Source organism: Oculina patagonica, chromosome 8 (assembly GCF_052425735.1).
Source record: "Oculina patagonica isolate OP01 chromosome 8, crgOcupat, whole genome shotgun sequence".
Classification (NCBI taxonomy): Eukaryota; Metazoa; Cnidaria; class Anthozoa; order Scleractinia; family Oculinidae; genus Oculina; species Oculina patagonica.
Window position 1 is genome coordinate 28,981,116 of NC_135765.1, and position 26,232 is coordinate 29,007,347.

The 26,232-nt window shown below is 40.3% G+C and overlaps 1 protein-coding gene and 2 pseudogenes across 5 annotated transcripts in view; 1 reads left to right on the forward strand and 2 right to left on the reverse strand.

Moving 5' to 3' along the window:
- The window catches only part of LOC144664036 (uncharacterized), a 53,892-nt gene extending 48,520 nt beyond the window's left edge, over nucleotides 1–5,372 (reverse strand). For 2 of the 3 annotated variants that reach the window (XM_078525147.1, XM_078525146.1), the window contains exons 1-5: nucleotides 5,231–5,372; nucleotides 4,324–4,380; nucleotides 1,537–1,592; nucleotides 1,276–1,310; nucleotides 170–285 (exon numbers count right to left, since the gene is read on the reverse strand). In XM_078525147.1, the coding sequence (XP_078381273.1) occupies nucleotides 170–285; nucleotides 1,276–1,310; nucleotides 1,537–1,564 (179 nt within the window). In that variant the 5' untranslated portion in view covers nucleotides 1,565–1,592; nucleotides 4,324–4,380; nucleotides 5,231–5,372. The remainder of the gene's footprint in view (nucleotides 1–169; nucleotides 286–1,275; nucleotides 1,311–1,536; nucleotides 1,593–4,323; nucleotides 4,381–5,230) is intronic. The other variant, XM_078525148.1, reaches the window with a different exon arrangement.
- A 4,103-nt stretch (nucleotides 5,373–9,475) lies between these two features.
- Nucleotides 9,476–16,017, reverse strand: LOC144662928 (uncharacterized; annotated as a pseudogene). The gene is made up of 2 exons (XR_013572561.1): nucleotides 15,603–16,017; nucleotides 9,476–12,810 (listed from the first exon to the last, which is right to left on the reverse strand). The product of XR_013572561.1 is annotated as an uncharacterized LOC144662928 (transcript).
- Nucleotides 16,018–17,469: 1,452 nt separating this feature from the next.
- LOC144664079 (b(0,+)-type amino acid transporter 1-like) lies at nucleotides 17,470–26,024 on the forward strand (annotated as a pseudogene). The gene is made up of 10 exons (XR_013572747.1): nucleotides 17,470–18,052; nucleotides 19,462–19,591; nucleotides 20,196–20,295; nucleotides 21,167–21,211; nucleotides 21,296–21,418; nucleotides 22,117–22,220; nucleotides 22,624–22,720; nucleotides 23,009–23,164; nucleotides 24,110–24,287; nucleotides 25,215–26,024. The product of XR_013572747.1 is annotated as a b(0,+)-type amino acid transporter 1-like (transcript).
- The last annotated feature ends 208 nt before the right edge of the window (nucleotides 26,025–26,232 follow it).

A 26,232-nucleotide genomic window follows, 5' to 3' on the forward strand; every position in this document is an offset into this window, starting at 1 on the left:
TGCAGTCATTTTATTAACATGTTGGAGGGTAAAATTACGCAAAAAAAAAATCGCTTCATATGCACTTTAATGGCTGCTTGATAGAGGTTCAACTGTAATGTTATTGCAACCACCACACTATATTTTCCTTCAACACATCTAACTGTTCTGATAAATCTTTATAAGTTACCTTGTTTCTGGAGTGGTGTCTACACAAACATACTTATTAAGTTGAACAACAGCTTTCTCCTGGATCTGTTTTGATAATACTAAGCTATTAATTAAGTGGGGTACCAAGCATGACCGCTAAGAACATTAAAAACAACAAAATAAATTAAAAAAATATGCTCCAATTATTAAGTCTCTTATCTTGCAAATCACTTGGACTCACATATAAAAATAAAAACAGTGTTTATGCAAGGGGTACTGTGTAATACATGTAGACTGACAGGTTGTTTTTTTCTCATGGGATAAATATGAATAGACATTACTTTTTAAAGCATACTGAGAATTGTAAACATGCCACAAAACTTGTTATCGTTGTTATCCACTCAGTCCAATTATTATTATTAATTTTATTATTATTATTATTAGTAGTAGTAGATTCACACAGCTATTGATGATCTATTGAAGCTGGTTTCTTCACTGGTTCTGGGTAACAACAAGTTGTCTAGGGAAGCCAAGAAACACCCCTTGTTTGCTTTCTTCTCTTCTTTCTACATCTCCAGCACCTTCCTAAGAATTCTTGCCGACCCCAACAATGCACATCCCTGGATCAGTTCAACAGGAATGCCCACCTTAATGGCTCTTAGATTGTCATTCAATCTCACTGGTATTGATCCCAATGCTCCCACTATCACTGGAATAATTACCTTTGTCCTCACACCCCACATTTTTCGAACTTCTCTCGCTAGATCTTGGTACTTTTCAACTTTTTCATCTTCCTTCTCTCTCACCCTACCATCCTCTGCAACTGCCACATCTATAATCTGACAGCTCTTCTCTCTCTTGTCAATGATCACCAAATACGGTCTCCTAGCCCCTATTTCATGGACTGTTCGCACACTGAAGTCCCTTATTATTATTAATATTATTATTATTATTATTATTATTATTATAAGTTTTGTACATAGAAGCTTAGAGCATGTAAAAGCTTTCAGAGTGTTATTATGTAGGTTAAGAGATTCAAGTTTGTATGAAAAGTACTCAATAAAGTTTGTTATTAGTTATAAATTATTATTATTATTAATAATAATTATTATCATTTTTACCAAAACATTATCATTTTAAACTTACATGTAAAAAGAATGATTCCATCAGATATTGCAACCCTGTATAAAACAGTGATTGAATAAAACATAAGTACGACTAATGGATTTTTTTTGTATTCTATTGTAACTTTTATAAACTATAATACACATGGACCACTCATTGCAATCAAACACAGCATAATAAATTCTTATACAATAGGTTAATGTCAAGTGAAGCATGTGCTTGTAGTAATGTGAATAAAGGTGCAAGCAATGAATCAAAATAAAGTCAATCAGTTCACAAGACCTGTATCGATCTTTTGTGGCTCCATCATCTCCTTTTGTTTGGATTCTTTTTATTGCCTGCAAAAACAGATGGTTTCACTTAGTTTAACAAGTCTAGAATATAAAGTACTTAAAGGGGCAGTATCATGGCGATTTTGATGCATTTTCGCCATAACGGAGCTAAAACTATGCCTCAATAGCTTCACTCATTCACAAGATGCGCAGAGAACACCAACTGAAGGTGAAGATATTACATGAATATTTCAAAGGAGAGCAAAAAGTTTATTCCATTAATATAAATATTTCTTTTGACTTTGACTTTTCGAAGTGATTCTCGTGACACTGCCCCCTTAAGATCACTAACTAGTTTGAATGTTTGGTTATCTCTTTAAGTTACTTTATTCATATCTGGTATTTTAAGCTGAACACCCTAAAATAATTGCAGATGGGGAGTTATTGTTCAAGAGAGAAAGGAATGACAGACTGGAGTGGAAGGGCTTTGCCGCTGCGCGGAATGGCATACACAAGTCTTACAAATGTGCGAAGCAGCGAGGCGTGTCAGGCGAGGCATGCAAGGCAAAAATCCCTACTCCAAATAAGAAAGCTAACCGCAAGCTACCTAAGCTAACTGTAGGTTAACCAGAGTGCTTTCTAGGCTAAACAGAATGCCATTTAGGCAAACCGAAGTGCTATTTTGGTTAACCGCAAAGGATCTCATGCCTTGCTGAATGGTCATGCATCAGTCTGCATGTTAGCTTCTGCTGTGCCAAATTCTAACGACTGGTTTTCACTGGTGATGAAGTCGGAGTCAGAGTCACAATCAGAAACAGAGAGTGGAGCAGGCTTTTAGCCAGGATTTAAAAAATGGGAGTCCCAAAATTTTTATCAGGCCTGACTTTGTCCCCATAGGAGGGCCTGAGAAGCATTCAAGGTGTTTTTCTGCAGTTATGAGTGCAAAGGTATCTAAACATATCCAAAATTGTTTAAAAAAAAACTCTGTATAAGGTTATTCATATTAATTTTCTCTGAAAAGTGGCGTCCACAGGACTCCTGGACTCCCACCTGGCTAAAAGCCTGGAGTGGAGGGGGCCAGGCGGGGCGGGAGACTGGGAGAAAAGGGGCGGAAAGCAAGAGAAGAGAGGGCGGGAAGCGGGATTCCTAAGGTGGCGGGAACTGGGAGAAAGACGAGTAAAATTTAGTAATGTTCGTTATATTTTGCAATAGATATGGGACAAAGAGGAAGGAACCACTACAGAAAGGTACGGGAAGTGGGAGTAAGAGGTACAGGAGGCGGGAGGTCCAGACCCCCTTGTCCCCACCCACCACAGAGTGCAGTGATTGAGTGAAACTCAAACCAGTGGAGTTGTAAGCAGAGTTCTGATTCTGCTTTTGACTCTGACAGGTGAAATAGGAATCAGTTTTCGATATCAACCGATACAATCAATATCAATGTAATAGTGATTGATATTGAATGATATTGGCAATCGGTTGGCTTTAATTGTTATAATTGAATGATTATCAGTTTATTGGTGGACTATGCCTGGCAATTTTGAATGTACAAGCTTTTTTATCCACATGTTCTAGCAAAGAAGCTTATTTACACAAGGACATTCCATTTTTTTATCGGCACCTGGCACCCCCAAAGATGGCAAGAATCCAAACCCTCACGTTTTTGTTGGGGACCGTTGTAAAATGAAACCGAAGGGTTGATTTGTTGTCAGCATCTTTGAAAAATGTCCGAAGGGTCCAAATTTTGTTGGCTTCTTTAAGAAAAAAATCAGAACCCCGCTTTGCAAAAACACGCCAGCCTTAGGGGAGGGGGTGCGGATAAAAAATGGAACATCCCACAACAAACCACAGGGAGTCCAGGCCCAGGCTTGACAACTTTGACAACTCGGTCAAATGGCAGCGTCGAAATTATAAGGATTTGTATGAAACTTAAAATATATATTGAAAAATGTATATCGAAAGAAAAGAAAATAAACAGCTACTATAATAATAATAATAATAATAATATATAATAATAACGGCTTTATTGGAAGAGCTTCACACCGAGTGGCTACTTGGGCAGGTGTACTTGCGCAAATAAAGCACCCTAAATTTAGCAAAGAGTTATTAACCTCCCTCATATACAGAAGATTATTATTTACAATATTTACAATATCGCCCAATTATAGCGTGAGGTTGCACGTGAAAGGTAAGGCTAATTAAAAATGCGTCCACTCTTTTGGAGGCAAGGTGTTGGAGAAAGCCAGAAGTGTACACACCTTGGTTATTTCTTCCGAATTCTTAAATCAAGGACAGCTCTAGGCAGCCGGGTCAAAAATTTACTGTATCGAAAGTATGGTCTTCAAACAATACCCATGCGAAGTTCTGGAGTGAGAGGATGAAATTAAAAGCAATTTTTGTCTTGTTTTTGTCAAGCAGTGGTGTTTATCGGGCATCGGAAGTGTTCACCCTTGAATAAATTTAGGAAAGTGTTAACTAAAATTAAAAATATCGGTTAAAATGCTTTAGAAAAGTAAAAAAAAAAAAAGAAAAAAGCATATGATTTAACTGTGAACTTTAGTAACTGTTTATTATATTTTCTTTCGATATTAATTTTTGCTATAAAGTTTCATACAAATCCTTAGAATTTCGACGCCGCCATTTGACCCGAGTCCCCGAGTTGTCAAAGCGTGAGCCTGGGCGCCCTGTGGACAAACTAGTGCTCCAATCCGTCTCCAATCCTCAACACAAAAGGGCAAACGAAGGGACATGAAGAGGATTGTATTGAACTTTGAACAAAAAATAGTAAAAATATACCGACCAGAATTTGAAAAACAGGCTTTTGAGGATGCTGTTCCGCTGGTTTGGATAAAATGTCCTGTATTGGAGGTAAGCTAAAGTTAGGGCCTGTTTACATGGAAGGCGGGTGCCCCGGCTAACTGAGTTACCCGGCTAACCGAGCTACCCTGGGCGGGCCAACTTTTCATACGTTTCTTAAGAAAACGTACTGAAGCCTTTACATGCTAGAAGGGTAACCCCCCTTGCCGGGGCACTCGGTCTACTTGCCCGGGGCACCCTTCTAGGCGGGATAGCTTTTTGCCATGTAAACGGTTATGGCCGAGCTATCCCGGCTTGCCAGGATAAGTTTTCGCGCGGTTTTTAAACTAAATTTGAAGTTAATGGCATAAAATGTATAAATTCTGGACCCAAACAGTGCTATTTGATCAAAATTAGTTTCATCGGTCGGCTGGAAATATTTCTTTGAGCAAATTCGAAATTTTCGTGGGAATGATTATCCTAATTCACGACACAGCAAATTTAATTTCAATTTGGCGGCCAAATACCGTTGAATTTCGATTGAATTTCGCCAAAAATGAACGCAATAAATTTCTGAGAACTTGCACATCAAATTAAAATAGGTTAGAAGACGAAAAGCCTTGATTATTCAGTAAAAAGTCATATTTTTCTTCAATCATTTGGAGCTACATTGTTTTCCCACGCCGTGACACGCTTCAATGACGCTGTCTCATCTTGGGTAGAAGGGCTGTGAATTCTGCATGTAAAGGCGGGCTAGGTTTTATCCTTTCTAGCCGGGTAACTCGGTTAGCCGGGGCACCCTCCCTCCATGTAAACAGGCCCTTAGAATTGAAAATCGCGCGGAAAATATTCAAACAAGGCGAAGCTACTACACTTCAACGTGAGGTGAAATGAAGAAGGCAGCAAAATACCTGAATTGCTCCTTCGGTCAGCATCTTACTTGTACATCGTTTTCGTTGTCGCATCTTACATGAACATGCTAAAACGATGGTCAAAAACAACACTGTTTACAAAGAAACGTTCGTAGCGTTCGCGCCTTACGCCAAATTTCGACCACACGCTTTACCATACATGAAGTATCTACACGCGCTTTCGTGTTTCTGCTGACCGGCAGTAACAGCGCCTCTGATCTGATCGGTTTTATAATATCAGGGACGGACCATTATTTTTGTGTTTTGCTGCAGCCGCAATGGCTGCAAGCAAAACACATTGAGAGCTGAAGTTTGTGCCGTAAGGACCGTAAGGTGTAAGGTGTAAGGTGTAAGTGCCGTAACAGAGGAGAAATCTGAACTACCGATGTCAATCAAATCCATGAACAAACAAAATCGAAACCAATGAACCGTAGCGCTGATCGCATTCGAAGTTACGGGCCAAAGTATTCGAACGCAAACCACGTTGGACACGTTGGAAAACAGAAAACCGATTTAAAAGTATATCGCATTGGGAAAGAAAACAAACTGTGGCGCGACCACTCCAGTTTTATGAGAAAATTATTCTGCAGTTTTCATCATTTACGAAAAGAGCGAAGACTTCTTGGAACCTCGCCGAAGGTCATAAATATTTTCTCCAAAGGACCGGTTAGTGCACAGTTTGTAAACTTTCGCTTTGAAAATAAACTTACCCTCACCTTGTCTACACTGTCTACAGCATACTAGTACTGTATTAACTCTGAACTTCATATTTTAAAATAAAATGTATGAACGTGTAACTTGTCACGCAAAGACAGCTGGTAGGCTGCACCGCTAATTGTAGCTGTATTCGAGCTATATAAAAGACAGCTAGAAACGAATTAATACTAGTAACATCACAATGGGAAAGAAACTTATTCAGTGGTGCACACCGTCGAAAACAAAGAAATATTAAAGGAAGTTCTCATTCACCAGATTCACTGCATCAGATGCAACATTCGTCAGTTCGTGTTTAAATGCGTGGCGACCAGTTTGTTTACTAGTTATTAAAAAATAATACGGTCTTCATTTAATAAACAGTTTATCCTTAAATTTCAGCTTTTCTACGACTGACAGGTAGGTACTATAGTATAAGCCCCGCTAAAATAGCTGGAAAGGGAAAGTTTTTTGAAAAATGAATTTTTGACTGCCAGACGCGCTGGCGCCACATGTTTATTTTGTGAAGATTAATTAAACGCCGTGAAAAATAGAATTTGATGTCCAGCGAGCCACTGCATCTTCGGCTACGCAGTCCTCAGTGAATCCTCCAACTTCACAAATTTCTAAAACTTTAAGAAAACGAACTTTCGCAGAATCAAAAATTGGTCCTTATCGATCTTCCGATCTTGTTGTGAAGACACTGAAATTCGACGAGTGTTCATGCGTGAAGGGATGACTGACGAATGATAATAATTATTTGTAAACTTTCGCTTTCAAAATGAACTTTGCGTTACGTTCAACGCCGTCTTTCTGTTGTTGTACGCCGGTGCGCGTGCGATTATTTATAATTTCTGAATTTTGATCAGTAAAATTATCAGGATTGAATTAACACAAAGTGACTACAATATAGTGCAATTATTAACCTGCACACAAGTGACAGACAATAAAAGACGTTGGATTTCAATCTCGACTCACTTGTCTTTCATCAACATGTTCCCTAAGACTTTGCTCTAGCAGCAAAACACATGGACCCATTGGGGCCCTATTTTTTTTGGATGGGGGGGAGGGGGGGGGGGGTCGGTCCAAAAATCCTGAAAAAATTGTTGGTTATAGCTAAAAACCTCAAATAAAGTGTAAAAAAAACTCCCACGGTTTAAGCTCTTTCAACTTGCCTCGCAACATTGTTGATTGCAAGTTGTAACGTGTTGTTGCGCGTATTACTCCCCGTGTTGCATGTTGCGCGATAGCAAGTTTAACTTTGTGCAACATGTTGCTGCAACTTGCAACACGAGTGGTAATATGTGCAACAGCACGAATCAACTTGCAATGCAACGATGTTGCGAAACAAGTTGAAAGAAAATGTTGCCTTAACTAAAAGAAAAAACTACCATAAAAATGTTGTTGTTTTTTTTATTGAAAATCAACACTTAACGAAATTTAAGTGGAAGATTTACAATAGAATTTTAACTTTACAATTTGGATTTTCAAAGCTTTTTTTACATCTTATATTTTTTTTTTACAAAAGCAAACAAATCTATAAGCATACAAAAGCATACGAATAAGCATACAAACGCATACAAATTGGTTTTGTACTGCAATCCTTTAGAGGGACTACTTAATTAGACTACTCGCCTTTGTTTTCTATTAGCAATTGCAATTTGCTCATAGAAAACTCGGGCTCTCATACACAGTCTGACGTAGTTGAAGCGACTGACCTTGAACGAATTTGTACCAACTCGAAAACAATTCATGGCTTCCGAAACGGTCATGCAAGCCTCTACAGATTTTAGAGTTTACCCAGCGCAATTTTACACATCAATGAAAGAGCAGGAGTGTTATACTTTTTTAAGTTTTTATACCTAATCGTACCTTTTTTGGTACGCTTCGGCGGCATATCAGGCGAGTTTGGTTGAGCCATGGCTCGTATTTTGACGAGACAGTCGAGCCAAAATACCCAATGCCGAGACCAAACGATCCTGATATGCCGCCGAAGCTTACCAAAAAGGTACGATTAGGTATTTACCGTACCCAAATTCAAAGTTTAGCGAAAAATTTGGGAACACCGACTCTATTGTTTCAGTCTAAATGTTTCAGTTGTCGCCAAAATTGCGCGATGTTTGCCGACGTGTAGCGCGCTCGAGTTTAGTTTTGGCGGGAAAGTTTTTTCTTCTTTTACGAGCGGTAAACACTAGCTTATCTTAATTTACGAGGGTCTGCTTTATTGGTAAAACCTCTTTTTAATTTATCGTATGGTAACACTACTTTACTTAAAAGTGTCCGTGATATCGTGGCGTATCAGGTCAGTGACTTGATATCGTAGGATATCAGGACATTAGATCGCGCTTCTGATTGGCTACTTGCGACTGCAAGGGCGTAGCTAGCCTATAGGCCAGTAGGCCCGGGCCTACAAATTGTTTTAGCCCGCTCGTATTTTTAAAATGCGTAGCAGAGAGAAATTCAGGCCGAAGTACTTTCAAGATGAAAAAGAAAGCAATATGCATTATAAATATCGAAAATAACTTTCGCGATTGGTAAAGTCTCAAGCAAGTAGAAACTCGGGAGACTTCCAGACTGGCCAAGTAATAGAGCCACCTAGTGGAAGATCCCACTGTAAATTCCCATTCCCATTTTATTTATTTATGTAATAAAGACAAGTGCGTTTACATATTTAGCAATGAGTGAAAGTTGGCCCATTCTCTGTAATAAAATGTCAAAATTTAGGTGCTGTGAAATTACATTTTTGAGGGTCCGGGTCCTTATCGGTAGGTTTCCCCGAACCCCACTCCCATCTAGAAGCGGCCAGGCCTACAACTCTTCAGAAAGCTGCCTGCGCCCCTGGGCCCGGTTGTTTAAAGCACGATTAAGCTAATCCAGAAATAGCGTGAAATTTGATTTCAATTTTAGATAATTTCGTTGAGGTTTTTTGTTAATATTTTCTGTCCCACAGTTTTGACATGGACCAATCTCAAACTTAACAAAATATTAGCTTTGGGAAACCCTTTAAAACAAGAGAAATAAAATCTTGATCATCTTTTAATCCTGGGTTAGCGTTAATCGTCTTTTGAACAACCCGGCCCTGCACTGTATAAGCTACACATGCATAAAACAACATTTATACGAAAATGAATGAATGAATGAATGAAAACTTTATTTAAGAGTCAAAGCCTTATAGCCTGGAAAAATACCATACTAATTAGGGGAAACTGCTAAAAACTAAAAGCTACACTAATACTAAATATAAATACAATAAAAATATATATGAGTCATATAAAAATGTTATTATAATCTATGGTGTAAAAAATGTTAAAATCTAATAATAATGAATTGACTTGAGAGGCACTATGTGCAGCATAGGATGCATCCCTTACAGCCGCTGTCCATTAAGGGAGTTATATCTTTTTTGCGAATACGGTTTGTGAAAGCCTGCAGTGTCTTGGCTGATCTGTCAGCCGTAGAAAGTTTTCCCCATAGTTTGGGTCCTACATAACGCAAAGAGTGCTTTCCATAAGTAACAGTGTTGTATCTAGGAGTAGAAAAATCTGTTCCATACCGAATAACGTACATAATTTATATGCAATATATCTACCCTTAAAACTATTTTGTAAATATGTAGTCCCTGTTCAGTTATCTAAAGTTTAACTTTGAAAAGGGAAACAGTCTTTTAGGTTAATACTTTAAGCGGCATCATCCATAGGTACGTCAACTGGTAGCAAATGGCTTCTATCGTTATCACCGCTACTTTCATCTTCCCTTGCACTCGTATCGCATTCGCCATTACCACTTTGGTCAAAATTACCATTGTCGCGACCGTTACCAGTAGAAATAAGGACATAGAAAATAGTTACCACTAGAACAACCAAAACACATGTATTGACAATCATTACAACCCACACAAATGCGCCTGTGAACGAATTGTCTAAAAACCTCAACAGCATGAAAGACATGGCCAACACAAAAAGCACCAGGGGCTCGAAAAAATTCTCTTGAGCGTATGGTCTACTGGGTTTTTCCTTATAAGGCTGTAAACGTAAATGAATCATGGCTGAAACCATAAGTATTAGCCAAACCACAAAGGTTTGCAAAGTGGAGGAAGAGGGAATTATAGACAACGCTATGGCGAGAATTAGGCGGCGAAGAAGCATGAAAATCTCAAAGTAGCGCTGATACTTTGGTTTGTAAGGTAGATAGACGGGGCCAAGCCAAGCATCAAGTTTCTGGCGCTCTTCAGGACTCATTATGTTTCGCTTTCGAAAGAAAACAAATATCATAGAGATGAGAAGCAAAGGAAAGCCAATCACATAGAACACAACAGAGACGGCACCAAGTGCGGTCAGTATGTTGTAAGTGTGAGAGGTGCATTCTATCCAGGGGGAGTTAGGCATGTAAAGGATGTCACGGTCACTGTGGCAAGGGCGTAGAACGGATAGAGTTTGCTTGACAATGGGGAAGTAACTAAAGCTGAGACAAAAGAAGGCACTTTAGCGACATTTGAAACGAACGTTTTCCATGCGTCGTTCGTGTGGACGGAACTTGTTGAAAGTCCTCAAGATCATAAAATACAGACCCACTGTTGCCATGCAGGCAACGGGGAGGAGAAACAGAAAAGCAAACTTACCAACGGGAGTGAAAAGAGATGGTAAATCGCAGGAAAGGGAAGGAAAATACAGATTCCAGTAGCTGCTCAAGTAGTTTTGAGCTGCTACGACCTGTTGAGGCCAAACGTTGGCACTGGATACCATGAAATCCATAGTCTGAATGTAAAACACTGCGATGCTGATGAGAGATCGGGCAGCTTTTCCTCTGCTAGTCATACATAACACAAAAACCACCAGGTTTAATTTGAAAATCCAAGCGGGTAGGAATTCCAACAACATAAAGGTTAACATCAGGAGAAAATGAACCGCGGTAACAGCAAACCATTTGACAGGTTTCAATTTAAAATAAAAATATGACCAAAGCAAAGCAAGAAAAGACACGGCAAAGACAGGAATAAACACATAGCCAGTATGTGTGATCGCCTTTGCTACACTTAAAGCACAGTCCACCAATTTTGTAAAATCCGTCTTCACAACGAGAGCAAAATCTGTCTGTGTTTCCTGGATGACAGATGCAGGAGTGATTGCATGTTGTGATAAGAGACGACACTAAAGGCCTGTGGGATACGTTGGTGTGTGTTGATGATGTGTCGAGGCGACAGGTGCAGGAACCTGATGGATTGCATGCAGCTGATACAGGACACTTGACAAGATGAGTGGCATTGTTAGGATTAGGTGACGGCCAGTAGCCACTGCGCAATGTCATGATGTTTGGGCGGAGATCGTCTGATTCAGTGAAGGCAAACTGAGGGCAATTGCCGCCATCCATGCATTTCTTGCACAAGCCATTCCCTCCGTAGAAATCTGCATCGCAGACGCAATATCTGTATTCGTAAAATGTTGGATCCAAGCGAATGCGTCCATTGTTGAATGTGAGTCGTCCTTGAGGACAAGTAAAGTTGTTACCTTCAGGCGGTCTTGTCATTCTTAAAAAGTCAGGAAGAAACAAGTTGGACGATATGCTGATTCCTTTGAGCATTAAGAGGATTTCCAGAAATATCCAGGTATTGGAGGGCGATCAAGTTTTGAGTTCCTTCGGGAAGACCACCCGACAAGTTATTTTTAGAAACATCGAGATAAGACAGCACTGTCAAATCTGCAAGGATATCGGGTATAGGGCCATAAAAATTGTTACCACGTAAATCGCAGGTGGAAAGTGTTGGCAGGTAGAAGACGTCTGGAAGAAAATGGGTCTTTATGTTACAAAAACTTACATTGATAATTAATGGAGTTGCTCCGCTTCCCTTGAAAAGACTCATAAAACTTGTGAAATTAATTGTCAAATTCCTATTTTCAGCCAAAGAAACGTATGATCTAAGAGTTGTGTTGGCATTTGCTAGACCACGGCCTCCCTTCGGTTAATTGAAGAAAACTTGTTTTGTGACAAGTCTATGATACCAATACTTGGCAAAAGAAGCAATTGACCTGGGATATCCCCTGTCAGGTGATTGTTGGCAAGATCTAATACCCAGAGACGGGAAGTGTTCGGAAATGTTTGTGGAAACTTTCCTGAAATGTTATTTCCAGGTAGAACAAGATACATTAATTTTTCTGGCAAATTGTTAGGCATCTCTCCTATTAATTTAACTCCGGATATGAACAAATAGGATAACGAAGGAATTGCGAATAAGTCACTTAGGTGTCCTTGCATCATAGCAGGCGTATTTCTTAGGTCAAGATACCATAGCCTTTGTAGTCTAGAAATGCTTCTTGGTATCTGACCAGTTAGATTATTTCCACCAAGACTCAGAAATCTCAACTCTGCCATATTTCCCAAGTCTTCTGGTAAATGGCCAGTGAAGCCTTCACCGTCCATGGGACTGCCTATGAAGACCTGGAGACTTGTCATGTTTACAAAATCTTGAGGAATATGTCCAGCAACAGAAGAAGCGGAGAATACGAAGGTCAGCAATTTGCTCATATTTCCAAACAAAAAGTCGCCAATGTGTCCCCGTAGCTTTGGGTTACCAGGCATGCACAGAGCAAACAAGTTACGGATTTTCCACAGATTCGAAGGAAGAATGCCATCCAAGTTGTTGTAAGGTAAAGCAATAGCTTTGATGTATGTGTTGTTGTGGCAAGTGATGCCATACCAGGAACAGTGAGATGTCGAACTATTCCATCCGCGCCTCTCGTACCACTGTTGACCATTTGTTGATGAGAAGATGTCGAGTAGAACTTGTCTTTCTTGTTCCGGTGTAAATGAAGTATCGTATATGAGAAACGCCCCAGTCCCATTAACGCGTTTCAAACAGTCTTGACCGTCGTTGTTCAGGAACAGTTGCAAATCTGGAAGATTATAATTTATTATTATTATTATTATTTTTATTTTTTATTATTATTATTATTATTATTATTATTATTATTATTATTATTATTATTGATTTGAAGCTAGTCTAAAGGACGTATTTATTTGCAACGTAAGCATATAGCCGTCGCATTTGCTCGTTGGAATTTTTTATTGTTTTCGAGCTAAAAACAATAAAAAATTCCAACGAGCAAACGCGACGGCTATACGCGTATGTTGCAAATAAATACGCCCGAAATAAATAAGGCTATATTACGAGACTGTATGCGAATTCAGCGTTGCATGGCATTCTTTTGTATTTTAGTTGATACAGTCGCGGTGTTTGCGTTTGATTTTTTACGCCGCTGAGATGTTTTTGGCATTTTCAGCCAGATTTCTCACCTAATGTCTCACATCACTGATAATGTTTTGGCGGCGTGGAATAAAAAGCGAAAAATTTGTCACAGTTGAAAGTTAACAACCAAAAATGGGAAATAATTTCAGAACCATTGGAGCTATTTTTGATTTAGTATAATTCACAAGCCTTACTTTTGCCAGACTGGTCACCGTTATCACTGTTTGTTGTTTTGATGTCCGGAAGACTTCAAAGCAGCAATCAAAATGCAAATAACTATTGTGTTTTGTGCACGGCCAAGACCAAATCATGCGAACTAAATAATGACCTTTTTTAAGCTATTCACTACACCCTTAGCAATCATTCGATAGCTACTGCGCAGCCTCGGTTGCCCGGCACCGCTATGATTACTTTTTGAGTCGTGTAACAAAGGAAGTTTCTCCCCCCCCCCCCCCCCCTTGTTCCAAGAGGATACTGAGTTACGAACTGGGTGTTTGTCAAGCTAAACTAGTTGTACCTATCGGTAAGTGCCAATGAGCGAAATACTCATGTTTGTTCATAACAACAGATATTGAATGGTTTTTGATAGAACTACATTGTATTTTAGGTAATATACAATAAAAGGGCTATTTCTCTGGTGTTCATAAATGACACAGGCTTGATAGCATGCGTAGCAGGCGCCGTAGTTTCCAGCGCGCGTATTCTCGCGATCGCGCGCTCTTTTAAACACACTAAAAAACGTACACAGATGTCTGCTACGCTAACTTGAATGGTCAAGGATTATTTGGAGACAAAATTTTTATTCAAGTTAACATTACATTTGCTGTTAGAAGCAAACAACTTTTGACTTTCTTGTGTGTATGACATGCAGTAATTTTAGTGAGCGTCGCTTTGAATTGGCTGTTATTATTACGCGGAGCGAAATGCGTGCCAAATAAAATATAAACGGTATTTGATTTGGAATAAATCATCGGTCAAAAATTACTATTAACACAATCAACACTAAAAGGAAGCATTTACCCGACTTCAGCATTCTCATAAGTCAAGAAAACTCTATTTGAAGTCAACAGTCCGCTTTTGATTTTCATGTCTCTCTTCGATCGTAAATCAAAGGACTCCAAAGTCGAAAGATTATTTCATCGCTTTGAAGACCTTGATGTCCATTTTTTCGGCAGTCGAATATTCTGTAGGGCATTCTCTTTCGATTTATAGTTCCCTAAAGGTGTATTTATCGGTAAAGGGATGAATGACCACATTGAAAATTTTAACAGCGAGCCGCGTGGACGCCATTTTGGTCATTTGCTCTTTAGCAAGGAGTGAGAGACTGGGAACCAGTTGGGAAGAACAATACAACCCAAATATGGGGTTTACTTACACCCAAATATGGTCAAAAAAAAAGTCCCTTACGCAGAACGTAAGATTTTCTCTGCCTATACACTCATACGCACACGGCTCTATGATTCTGCCGCCTCGACAGCCTCACCTCTTGGCTCGGCTGTCTCGTTGGCAATAAAGAATTACCGGTCCGCACTGTGTTTTGTCTCAGCCAATAGCGAAGCGTGCTAGTGATGTCATGACTCATACAAGACTCAGACAGACAAACTGGAAGCCGGTGTTCCTAAAACACTTTTTTGAAACGAAAGAAAACGCCTAGGGTATAGTCATTTGCATTCTATTTTTAAACCTCGAGCTCGCGCGCTTCGCTAGTTAAAAACGTTTACGTTCAAGTTATACTTTCTGTCTCGCTCTGCTATATCAATGTGAACGAACTGATGGATCGAAACTGAATCGGCGAATGGGGAATCAGTCAAGGCGGTCAATAAGGGGGTGTACAAAAATCTTTCAGTAGACGTCTGATGATCTTTCACCAACAAGGAAACTCAGCTTCAAGTTTGTGTCTTTTTAAAAGCGGCTTGTTACACAGGGTTCCTAAACCTTAATTTATATCTGAGAATAAATAAAATGATTTGTCATAAGGCAATTATAGTTTAAGAAGCAATGAAATCGTCCTTTCGATCCTTTTAGTGTAGGACTCCCCGCTCGATTAAAGACGTCTAGCGGTCTGGATAACCGCACTTCAGGACGGATAAGTTTCAAATTTACTTTTAGCGTTTATGGAAAGCAAAATATATCACTCATATTTCAACCAGCCGCGTATATTTATAAAATATGAGATAATGCTCTTGAAAAATTGCGAGCACTGACTTTTATACCGCTGGATAACGAAACAGATCGAATTCCCATATGCTACTGAGCTTACGGCAACCTTGCCGAACACGCAACCCACGCAACTAACAAAATCTTTTTTCTAGAGCTGTTCACAAACTTACATAACATCGATTTAACGTCGCATTTTTGAAGCATTTAGAGTACGGATGATCGATCACATTGATTTTTCCTAATCCCCTTTGCTGCATAAATTTAGTTTCTTGAACTCACCATAAGTATCTCTGGGCCATAGTGTATCCGCTAAACCACCCTGGATATAAAGTATTGTTTGGCAAAGAAGGACGCTTACAAATATCAACTTGCACATCCTAAACTGACAGAAAGAGCTAGTATAAATATCCATCACAGACATCATAGTAGCTCTATTCTTGTTGCGAAAGCGGCGTGGCCAGCAAGCTGTTGTATCTAACAAAATGCCGGCTGCAGAGTGCATTTATCTGTTAAGTAATGCATGGTTGCTTACCAATGAGTGTAGGTTGTGATACGATTCCCCGTCTTGTTTTATTGTGCTAAGTCTTAAGCGGTGCAATGAAACGAAAACGAAAACGTAACTGACGCGTTAAATCAGCAACAAGAAGGAGGTAACGGAAGTTATTTATATCCTCGGCATTTTCGGGTTCCTAGTGTTATTATCTACTTTTCTCGTACAGTATGTACTAATATTTAATACATTCTTTTTTCATTCCTTGATTTTTTGCTTTTCCAACTTCTTGTTGATCTTGCAACCCCTCCCTCTTTGACTTCTCCTGTCATAACCTTTCGGACCTAGACTAGACTGCAAGCAGTATACGCTTTTTCACCAAGTGAAAACAAAGGAATGGAAATATTTCTTCATGACCGGTCAAATAAATGGACGTCAAAATCCCTTGCCAGCAACTAACATACTGTTAATACCCGTATAGCCGAATATTCAAATTGTCTGTCGTGTGGTGACGCAATGGATTAATTTTAGAGCAAAAAAAAAAAAATCGAGCGTTCGCTTTTCGTTTCCGGTTTGGTACTCTGTGTGCTCGACTTGTTAGCAAGTCTAGAGCTTTAATTATTAGACTTTGTGAACAGCACGCGAAAAGTTAGTTTCGCTCCCTCAAAAACAAAAGGTTATGACGCAGAACCGTAAAAAGTTACGAAAGTAACCCCCCTCCTGGAATGTAGCGATGAGTCAGGTTATTTTGTAGATTCCATCTTTATCATGAGACCATGAAGAAATGCTTTTTAAAATTATCAAGTCTTAGAGAGGCCTTTTTATATTAATCATATTTTATTTTTTAAATTCAAAGTAAATTGTAATTTATTTAATTAATATTTTACTTTTTAACATTGTCAAGCGCCCTTGAACGTATGGAAAGGGCGCTATACAAATGATTATTATTATTATTATTATTATTATTATTATTATTATTATTATTATTATTATTATTAAATACATGAAAAAATAAAATCATTTTGCACGGAGAAGAAAAACAACCAACGACGCGATTTGGAAACCGGACTGAAACCAATACTTGGCTGTAGGGTCCTGTAGTTCTTCTTGTAGTCCATTTCCATCCCAGTTAGGTTTTCTAGATCACGAGTATAAATTTTGACTGTTCAAATTCGTGACAAAGCCCTTTTAAGGCGAGGACTTAAACATAAAGGTTCTTTTTCTGCCGCTTTTCATGAGTTTTTGGGAAATATCTAGTTCGCTTTTTAAGCAATGCAAAAAGTCTGTGCTCGTCCCATAAAACTATGTTTAGAGCTGTTGTGTAAATATTTGGGTGATTTTTGGGAGGAGATCGTTTTTCTTAAAGGAGTTGTAAAATTTAGAGAAATAAGAAATATTGAAGATTTGATATAACATTAGAATTTAAAGTTTAAAATTAGTAGACGGACACCAAACAGTCCCCTGACAACCTCGAGTGCTCTTGCGTGGGGGTCAACTGTCTGTTGGTGTTCCTAATAATAATTTTCTTCCTTTTATTCCTTTTATAAATTACTATAAATTTCACTCAAATTTACGTTGGGTTGTGGATAAGAACTGACTACCCGGTTCACCCTTATACAACGAAGATTTCGGGTAGTGGCCCTCCGTGACTGCGAATGTCATGGAATGAGACTGAAGTCAAGAGGTGACCTACTCACAAGCTTCTATTTACACTGACTACACAGTGCTGACTAATTTTCAGCTGTGGTCATGGCGGAGGCTGAGCAAGAACAACGTCAAAACATGCTAACGGATAACCAAGATGGCGATTCGCAGGCAACGCCAATCTCCCTAAAACGTTCCCTGGGACTCCCAGGAGCAATTTCCTTTCTCGTTGGCACAATAATCGGCTCAGGCATCTTCGCAACTCCAAAATGGGTTCTCCTGTACGTCGGTTCTGTAGGAATGTCTCTTGTCATGTGGACTCTTTGTGGAATGATTGCTTTATTTAGTGCTTTGTGCTACTGCGAGTTAGGAACTCTGATTCCCAAATCAGGCGCCGAATACCCCTACCTCCTTGAGGCGTACGGAGCGCTTCCAGCATTTCTCTACTCTTGGGTTTTTGTGTTGTTTTCGAAGCCGTCTGGCGTGATGATTCTACTGGTGTTTGGCGCGTATATCATCGAGCCTTTCTTTCCAGGTTGTGGTGGTCGAGAAGACCTTATGCCACTCGTAAAGCTAATAGTGGCAGCAGCAATGGGTAGGTTTAATAAAAGTTGATTTTGTGTTAAATTCTCATGCAGGATTATATTTAAACTTTTCAAAACAGTTGTACGCCCTGCTTGTGAATTATAATGCCCTGAGATAATCTGGTACGTTCACGCACAATCTCGCATGTCACGCAATATCTCGCTTACTACCTAAGGGCCTGTTTACATGGAGGTGGGGGACCCCGGGTAGGTGAGGTAACCCTCCTGTCCATATAAACTCAAACCAGTGCAAGGGCTGCGTGCTGAATCCAGCTTGTCATAGTGGATCTAGAAGAGTTCATGAGCGGGGAAAAAAGAAAATGATTCTGAATAAATTAACCATGCAAGTTGTAGAGATCAAGTAAATTGAAAAACGCTTCATAGGAGGAGCAAAGCTCCCTGAAGAAGAATGAGAGTGCCCCTTCAGCTGCCCTCTCAAGACGGGTCCTAAGAGTGCCTTGCCAAGAAGGGTTAAAAAATTGTTCTGTCTTCGAGTGCCCTGTCAGCAAGGGTCCTACGAGTGCTCTGTCACAAAAAGTCCTAAGCAGATGCGTTGCTAGCCTATAGGCCCGTATGCCCGGGCTTACAGCTTAGCCCATTCTTATTTTTTAAATGCGCAATAGAAAGTAACTACCGGTAAGGCTGGAACATTTTAAAGATGCGAAAGAAGAAAGTATGTATTATAAGTATCCTTTCGCGGTTGATCGAGGGTCTCAATGGGGTGGTGGCTTTTACGGTTAACGGTTAAAATTTGGGCTTTTTTACGGCTAACGGTTAATTTTTTCCATTACGGTTAACAGAAGTTAAAAATTAATTTCCATTGATTTCCATTGTTTTTAAAAGTTAAAAATTAATTTCCATTATTGAAAAACATATTTTAGGCCTTAGGACCATTCTGGGACGATGAAGTAATCTGGTTTGTTTTATTTATAATTACTGGCCGATTTTTTACGGTTAACATATTTTACGGCTAACGGTTAAAATTTTCCAATTTTTACGCCTAACGGCTAAATTTTTGGCCGTTTTACGGCTAACGGTTAACCCCATTGAGACCCTCTTGATCAAGTCTCTTGCAACTAGAAAATCGGGAGAATTCTATAGAGGCAAAGTAATAGGGTGAACGTGACAGTTGTTAAAGACAAGTGCGTTTATATATTTAGCGATGAGTGAAAACCTGGCCCTTTCTTTGTAATAAAATGTCAAAATTTAGGTGCTGAAGAATTGCACTATTGAAGGTCTTTATCGGGAACATACCCACCCACCCCCTAGAAGCAGCCACGCCTACAGCTCTATAGAAAACTGGCTACTCCCCTGCTAAGAGCCCAGAGTCTTATAAAAGAGGATTCTTGACAGGCACATCGCTACTTTGGCATGCATATCTGTTTAACATAATTTCTTAGAATATTCTTGAAATCCACAGGTGTAATCTTATTCGTCAACTGACTGCGCAAGCGTGAAGTGGGCCACTAGAGTGCAGATTGTTTTCACTGCTGCCAAGATGATCGCCATTGTGATGCTGATAGTCACAGGGCTGGTTCGCTTAGCACAAGGTAAAAACTACTGAAAATAATAATTTTAAATTGACTGCATTAAAAACTTCAATTTACCAATAACGGTGGTCTCCAAACATACGCAGCTTTTAACACTATTTCCGCGCTTTTCCATATTTACATATATTTCTAAATTTCCCAGCTTGTCGCCGGTAGGAGGTAACATGTTTTCCCGCGCTTTTCTACACCTCCCTCTACTTGTCGCCGGTAGGCGTTAAAATGTTTTCCCGCGCTCTTCTCTACTTTCCCCTGCCTGTAACGGTAGTCCCCAAACATACGTGGCTTCTGACACCTTTCCCGCGCTTTCTCCAATTACTCGTTTTCTCCGGCCCAGTTTGTCGCCGGAAGGCGGTGATATGTTTTCCCGCGCTTTTCTCTACTTTCCCCTACTTGTCGCCGGTAGGCACGCGCTAACATGTTTTCCCGCGCTTTTCTCTACTTTCCCCGATTCCCCTACTTGTCGCTGGTAGGCGTTAACATAGTTTCCCGCGTTTTTCTCTAGTTCTCCAGCTTGTCGTCGGTTGGCTGTAACATAGTTCCCTGCGCTTTTTGAATGGCTGGCAGTATCCCGCATAAAACCATAGTGTATCTGTGTTTGTTTCAGGCCACACTTCTAGTTTAGAAAACGGATTTGCTGGCACCAGTCCGAAGATTGGACTACTCGCCTACGCTTTCTACAATGGGTTGTTTCCGTACGATGGATGGTGAGTAGAAAGTGGATAAAAAGCAAAGCAGTTTTACTCGTCAACTTTTAGCACAAGGCGCGAACCAGCGTAGCGTTTAGAGCAGTTTTCAAATGAGTGTCGTAAAAACAAACCAAGGTACTCACTCTGGCCAATCACAAAGGACACATACATTCCAGTGCGCCAATGAAAACTAAAAGCGAACACATGAAGCCGGCTTGAAGCGCGGGAAAACGTACGCCAGCGAAACACAATTGGTTCAGTTGGTTACTTCTGATTGGCTGAGAAAGTGGCGCGATGTTTTTGAGCCAATCACTAAGCGTAGTAATGCAAAACCAAAGCAAACGAAAATTGCTTTCGACGCCCAAGTGAAAACCGCTTTATCGGCTACATGTAATTCGCTCTCAGAGTGCCCTAACTATGAGCCATCATTAAACCTTTCGGGGGTGTTCGTACTGTGTCCTGATTGGCTAACGAGTCGAAAACTCTTCGTGTTTTCACCAGATCCAACTTTCCTGGATTTTCCTGAGTCGTAATGCAAAATTCGCGTTATGTACAGAGTGACGGGTTTTTTGTTCCTTTTTTTTCTGACTAGGTTAGAGTACGTTCTCTCCTCTCCCGCTCTGTGCACATCACGAAAAGTTCGCATCCATTTCTTTTTACTCCTAGACGCTTTTGCTTTTAAAAGAGCATGCAAAATTTCCTCGGTATATTACAAAACAAAAGTTAGATTACTGTCTCATTGCTACACAGTAACCCTTAACGGCCCTCTTGACCAGTCCATAAACGAAGGCAAAAAATGCAGCTAATGCTAAGAAAACGGACAATCAATTGAGAAAACGTCAAAGCATTCAACGGATAACAATTTTTTATTCCTACCATATTTTCTCAGGAATCAGTTGAACTTTGTTACTGAGGAGATCAAGAATCCCAACAGGTGAGGCTGACAGAAAACATTAATGAATTAACAAATACAGAAAAAAATGAATGTTTCAAAACCCCTTGGATGTTTTGTTTTCAGAAATCTTCCTCTCACTGTCTGGATCGGTATTCCCCTTGTGACGTCATGTTATTTGCTGGTAATATTGGATACTTCACGGTGCTTACACCACAGGAAGTTCTGGATTCTGATGCTGTCGCGGTGGTAAGCACAGCCAAGCGTACCCCTCCCCCCGAAGTCACTTTGTGAGACATCTATATAATCTGCTTTGTGGCCGTGTTATGTCAGCAATGGCTAAGATTAAGATTAAAGGTTTGCACACGTTAATCGAAGGTTCTTAATTAAAATGCCTTGCCTTAACCCCCGGATGGACTGGCATTCCATCTAGGTGGAGTAGAAATACTCCTAATAGCTTAATACTACAGAAACCAGGATATTAAAGCTCCGGCGGTATGGGCCAATTGGCTCGAAGCAATGCAATGGCATCTGCAAATGGTTAGATATTCTAGTCTTCTCGGATAAGGACGATAAACCGTAGGCCCCGTCTCCTGCATCTTTAGTGTTATGGTCAACAGGGAAGACGTAAAAGAACCCACACACTTATCGTAAAGGGTAGGGCATGGAGTTCCCGGTGTTGTGGTCTGGTCTTTGCCCAATCAATGTGCAAGTGTGTACTGTTGAAAGTGCTCGGAGATATTAGCTGTACAAGCTACTCTGAAATCCGAGGATAAGAAAAAACATGATGTAATTTGAAGCAGACTTAACCTTAATACTGAATACTGTTTGAGTGGTTGTTTTGTCCCTTCATGGCGGTTTTAAAATAGCCTCGACGGAAAAAGTACCTTACTTACTAACCCTCTCATTTTCTGCGCAATTTTTCCATGCCCTTTCTCTCTCAACAGACCTTGGCAAACCGGTTATATGGAGTCATGGCATGGACCATTCCAATACTTGTTGCTTGTTCCACGTTTGGAACTGCGAATGGAAATGCTTTTGCAGGAGGAAGGTATGCAACTAGATTTAACTGTTTGCAAACAATCCCTAGAGGTTAAAGACCCACAGATAATAACGTCACGTGACATACAATAATTGCAACTGTGGGTAACATAACCTTAGGAAGCCTGAGCAGGAATTCAGCCGAGTTTAGAGATAAAACAAGAAATTAGGTTTGTTAAAAGGCCCGTAAGTAGGCTGCAACATTACATGCAACAGGCAGTCGATGTAGCCTTAATTTCAGTCTTCCGTTTTTTAACGCCGAAAGTCAAATCTGAAAGCGAAAACGAGGCTAAGGGTCAAAAGATTGCACTCATTTCAAAATGGTCAAACAAACTTCCAAATATCTATCTAGTGCCCTATGTCTGTAGCAGTGTTTCTGAGTTCTACGCATACATTGTTATTCTACGTTTAAGATTAACATTCGCCGCTGCTCGGGAGGGTCAACTTCCGCGATTCCTCGCAATGATTCACACCAAGAGAAGAACACCGCTTCCAGGGCTGATTTTCTCGGTAAGCTCCGTCTCTCTAGTAGGAAATGCGATTTGCGATTCCTCGTGTATTTGAGTGCTTGCCTCCTTTAATGACCATGAGGAAAATGAATTACTATTTGGGGTCTAATAGAAAGAGAGAATTACTTTTTCGGTGCCTTACTAAGCTTGAAACTACGCACAAAAAGGAAAATACAGGAACGATTCGAGGGGTGACAAGGACTGATCGAAATTGCGGGAAAAGAGACATGAAGTCTTTTGTAAAAATGAAGGTTGGTTTTTACGTGGTTTTTCCTTGGTTTTATTTCAGAGTATTATTTCATGGCTGATGTTAATTCCTGATTCCACCACCTTTGAAGTGTTATTGAATTACTTCACGTTCTTTGGTTGGTTGGGTTATGGGGTTTCAATCTCCAGCATCCTTTGGTTGAGGTACAAAAGACCTGATGCCCATCGACCATATAAGGTAACAATTAAAAAGGAAGTTTTAAACTCATGCCACGTGTTCTGACCAATCAGAGAGTATGAGCTCTTTTTCCAACCAATCAGGAGCAATGAAAAATAACACGTGACTTGGCTTACCATATTTTCCCGCCCTTTGCGCTGGTTGCGCATTTTTCCGCACATGGCACTGGTTGTACAATTTTTCGTACTAGGAATCAGTTAGTTAGCTGAATTTCACCAGCACGCAACGGAAACATGAAGAACTTTCACCTTCGCAGTTAGCGTTATCCAAAATAATTCACAGGGAGACGGCAAAGAAATGTATCAAAGATACAATACACACGAACAAAGCCACTGTCCTGATCGTTAAAACTCCTGTTTAGCGACGTTCTCGTTGCTGTTGCTAATGTGTTTGCGATTTTCTTTACCGTATTTACTCGAATAAGCGCCACGGCGCTTATTTAATTTTTCGCGCCTCAAGTGCGGCGCTCATTCGAGGGCGGCGCTTGTTTAAAATTTGGACGGCACAAAAAATCTTATCTTTTACAGTAATTGTAAAAAGCGTCTTTTGATTGTCAGTATTCGTCAACAGAAGTGGCGCTAGCTGCCTTGACAAAGTTTGCGGCGTTCAAAACATTCACAGAACTACGTATTGCAAGAATGTTGAGTAGAAAAACTTTGAACTGCAAAACATCGCTCTTGATGAAAAGAAATGTTCAAGCTTGTTGCTTTGCAGTGCCAATTTCTAGTTCAACGAAGTTCATCGAATAAGCGCCGCATCAGGACTGCGGCGCTTATTCGGGGGCGACGCTTATTAACTTTTTTGTCCCAAATGCGGCGCTTATTCGAGGGCGGCGCTTATTCGGGGGCGGCGTTTATTCGAGTAAATACGGTAATTACCAAAATAACAGTGAAAACGCATGACGTTAGTAATTTGTTTTATGTTGAAGATTGCTTTTCTTTATAGGTATGGATCGGAATTCCTATCTTTATGGTCATGGTTTCAGCGTACTTGGTGTTTGCACCGTTCTACGAGGCACCACTTCAATCGTTTTACTGCCTGCTGTTTGTTTCTGCTGGGATTCCATTTTACTTGGTGTTTGTTCGGTTTAAGGTGGCACCACAAAGTTTCCTTTGCTTTGTTGGTAAGTTCATGGTTATTTTGCATATAAACTGACAAAAACCACACCGACAAGTTCGGGTTGTTGTAGAGCTAGAGGTTGTTTTTGTTAGTTTTATCATATCATAAGGCAAATAGGAGCGCCCCTACTTCTTGCCACCCCTCCCTCATTATGCTTCACCCCCTCTCCCCTGGTCTTGTTTTTGACCCGCCCAATTATATTTTACTTGTTTCCCTGGGCGTGACAGACACAAAAGCACTTGAATGAATTTTGACAAATTTAACTATTTCTTACCACGTAACGCTCGACCCTTGTTTCTCTTTCTCCCGATGCTGCTGCAGATAGCCCATTCGGCGAAAGAAATGTCAAATCAGAATTTTAAATTTTAACTATATAAACGATACCTTGCATGGTGGGCGTCATTTGGGGACAAGAGTTTTCAAGGAGCGCACGAGAGGAAATGTACATCCTCGCGCGTGCTACTTCTATGCAACACCGACTCGACACGTATCATTTGTTTTAGTGGTACTCTTCGAGTCACGATTTTCGCACCAATCCGTATGGGAGACGCAGTGGACAAATGGTTACCGCGCTGGACTCCGGATCGAGCGGTCCGAGTTCGGGCCTGGCCACGCCTGACGGTCATTGTTTTGTGTTCATGGGCGAGACACTTAACTCTCATGGTACCTCTCTCCACCAAGGTGTATAAATGGGTGCCAGCGAATTTAATGCTTTGGGTAACCCTGCGATGGACTAGCATCCCATTCAGGGGGGAGTAGAAATACTCCTAGTCGCTTAATGCCTCGGAAACCGGGATAAGCTCCGAATGTATGGGCCACTTGACTCGACGCAGACTTTACCTTACCTATCGTATCCACCAAGCCGACAAGGGGCTGACAGATATACAAACAGAAGTGAAGTTTTCGTGACTCACCTTACTTTGTTTTTTAGATCGTGTGACTTACAAGCTGCAGAAAGTCTGTGACGTTGCGTTCCCTGAGAGTGAAGAAGACATTATCTCTTAGCTGGAAATAAAAGATCAGCATGGAATTATAATTAATACAGTATTGTAACTTAGTATTCCTGGCCTGGAGGATGTAAGAGCATCTTAGTCACGTTGTTCTGACAGTTTTCTTTGAAGCGTGACATGTTGTCACACACATAGATTTTTAGCTTTAAACAGCTTTGTAACCGTGACAGATAAAAGTGCAAGCTCATGCCATAATCACTGTGTCTGTCAACTCAAAGTAATACATATGGTATGTATGGCGGATCAGGTTGTTTAAACATTAGGAAGCTCTGTAATACAGTTGAAGTGAAAAGCACGGGAGTCTTTAGAGTGTAAGATGGTTCCAGCAAGGAACGCGAACGGATCTTCTGAGTTCTCACCTAAACTTTGCAAGATGCGAAGTTCCCTCCTCTCCCTCCCCCCCCCCCCCCCCCCCCTGTACAAAACTAACTGCATTGTCACGCCTTGAAGAAGTATTAAATTGCACTTACCATATTCGGAAGTTTTCCGAATGTTTCCCGAAGGCCATACGAACATTTCCGAATTGTTGGGACTGATTACCGAAGTTTGCTGAAAACTTCCATGGAAGATCCGATTATTTCTCAACTAAATATCAACTAGTTTTAGCTCATTTATCATGAAAAAAACATTGCAGACTCGTCAGCAAATTAAACGTAACGCCATCGTTATCTTCACATGTGAAAGATATTGTATCTTTAAAAGTTTAAGTTACGATTTTCTCAGTGAAAGAAAGCCTTAAGTGAGTTTAGCAAGTTCTGTTTCAATAAAATTGCATCAGAAAATGGTTAGAAATATTACTTTTGCAATTTAACATAAAGTCTGCGTCGAGCCTAGTGGCCCATACAGGCCGGAGCTTTACCCGGTTTCAGTAGCATGAAGCGACTAGGAGTATTTCACCTCCCCCCTGGATGGGATGCTAGTCCATCACAGTGGTAACCC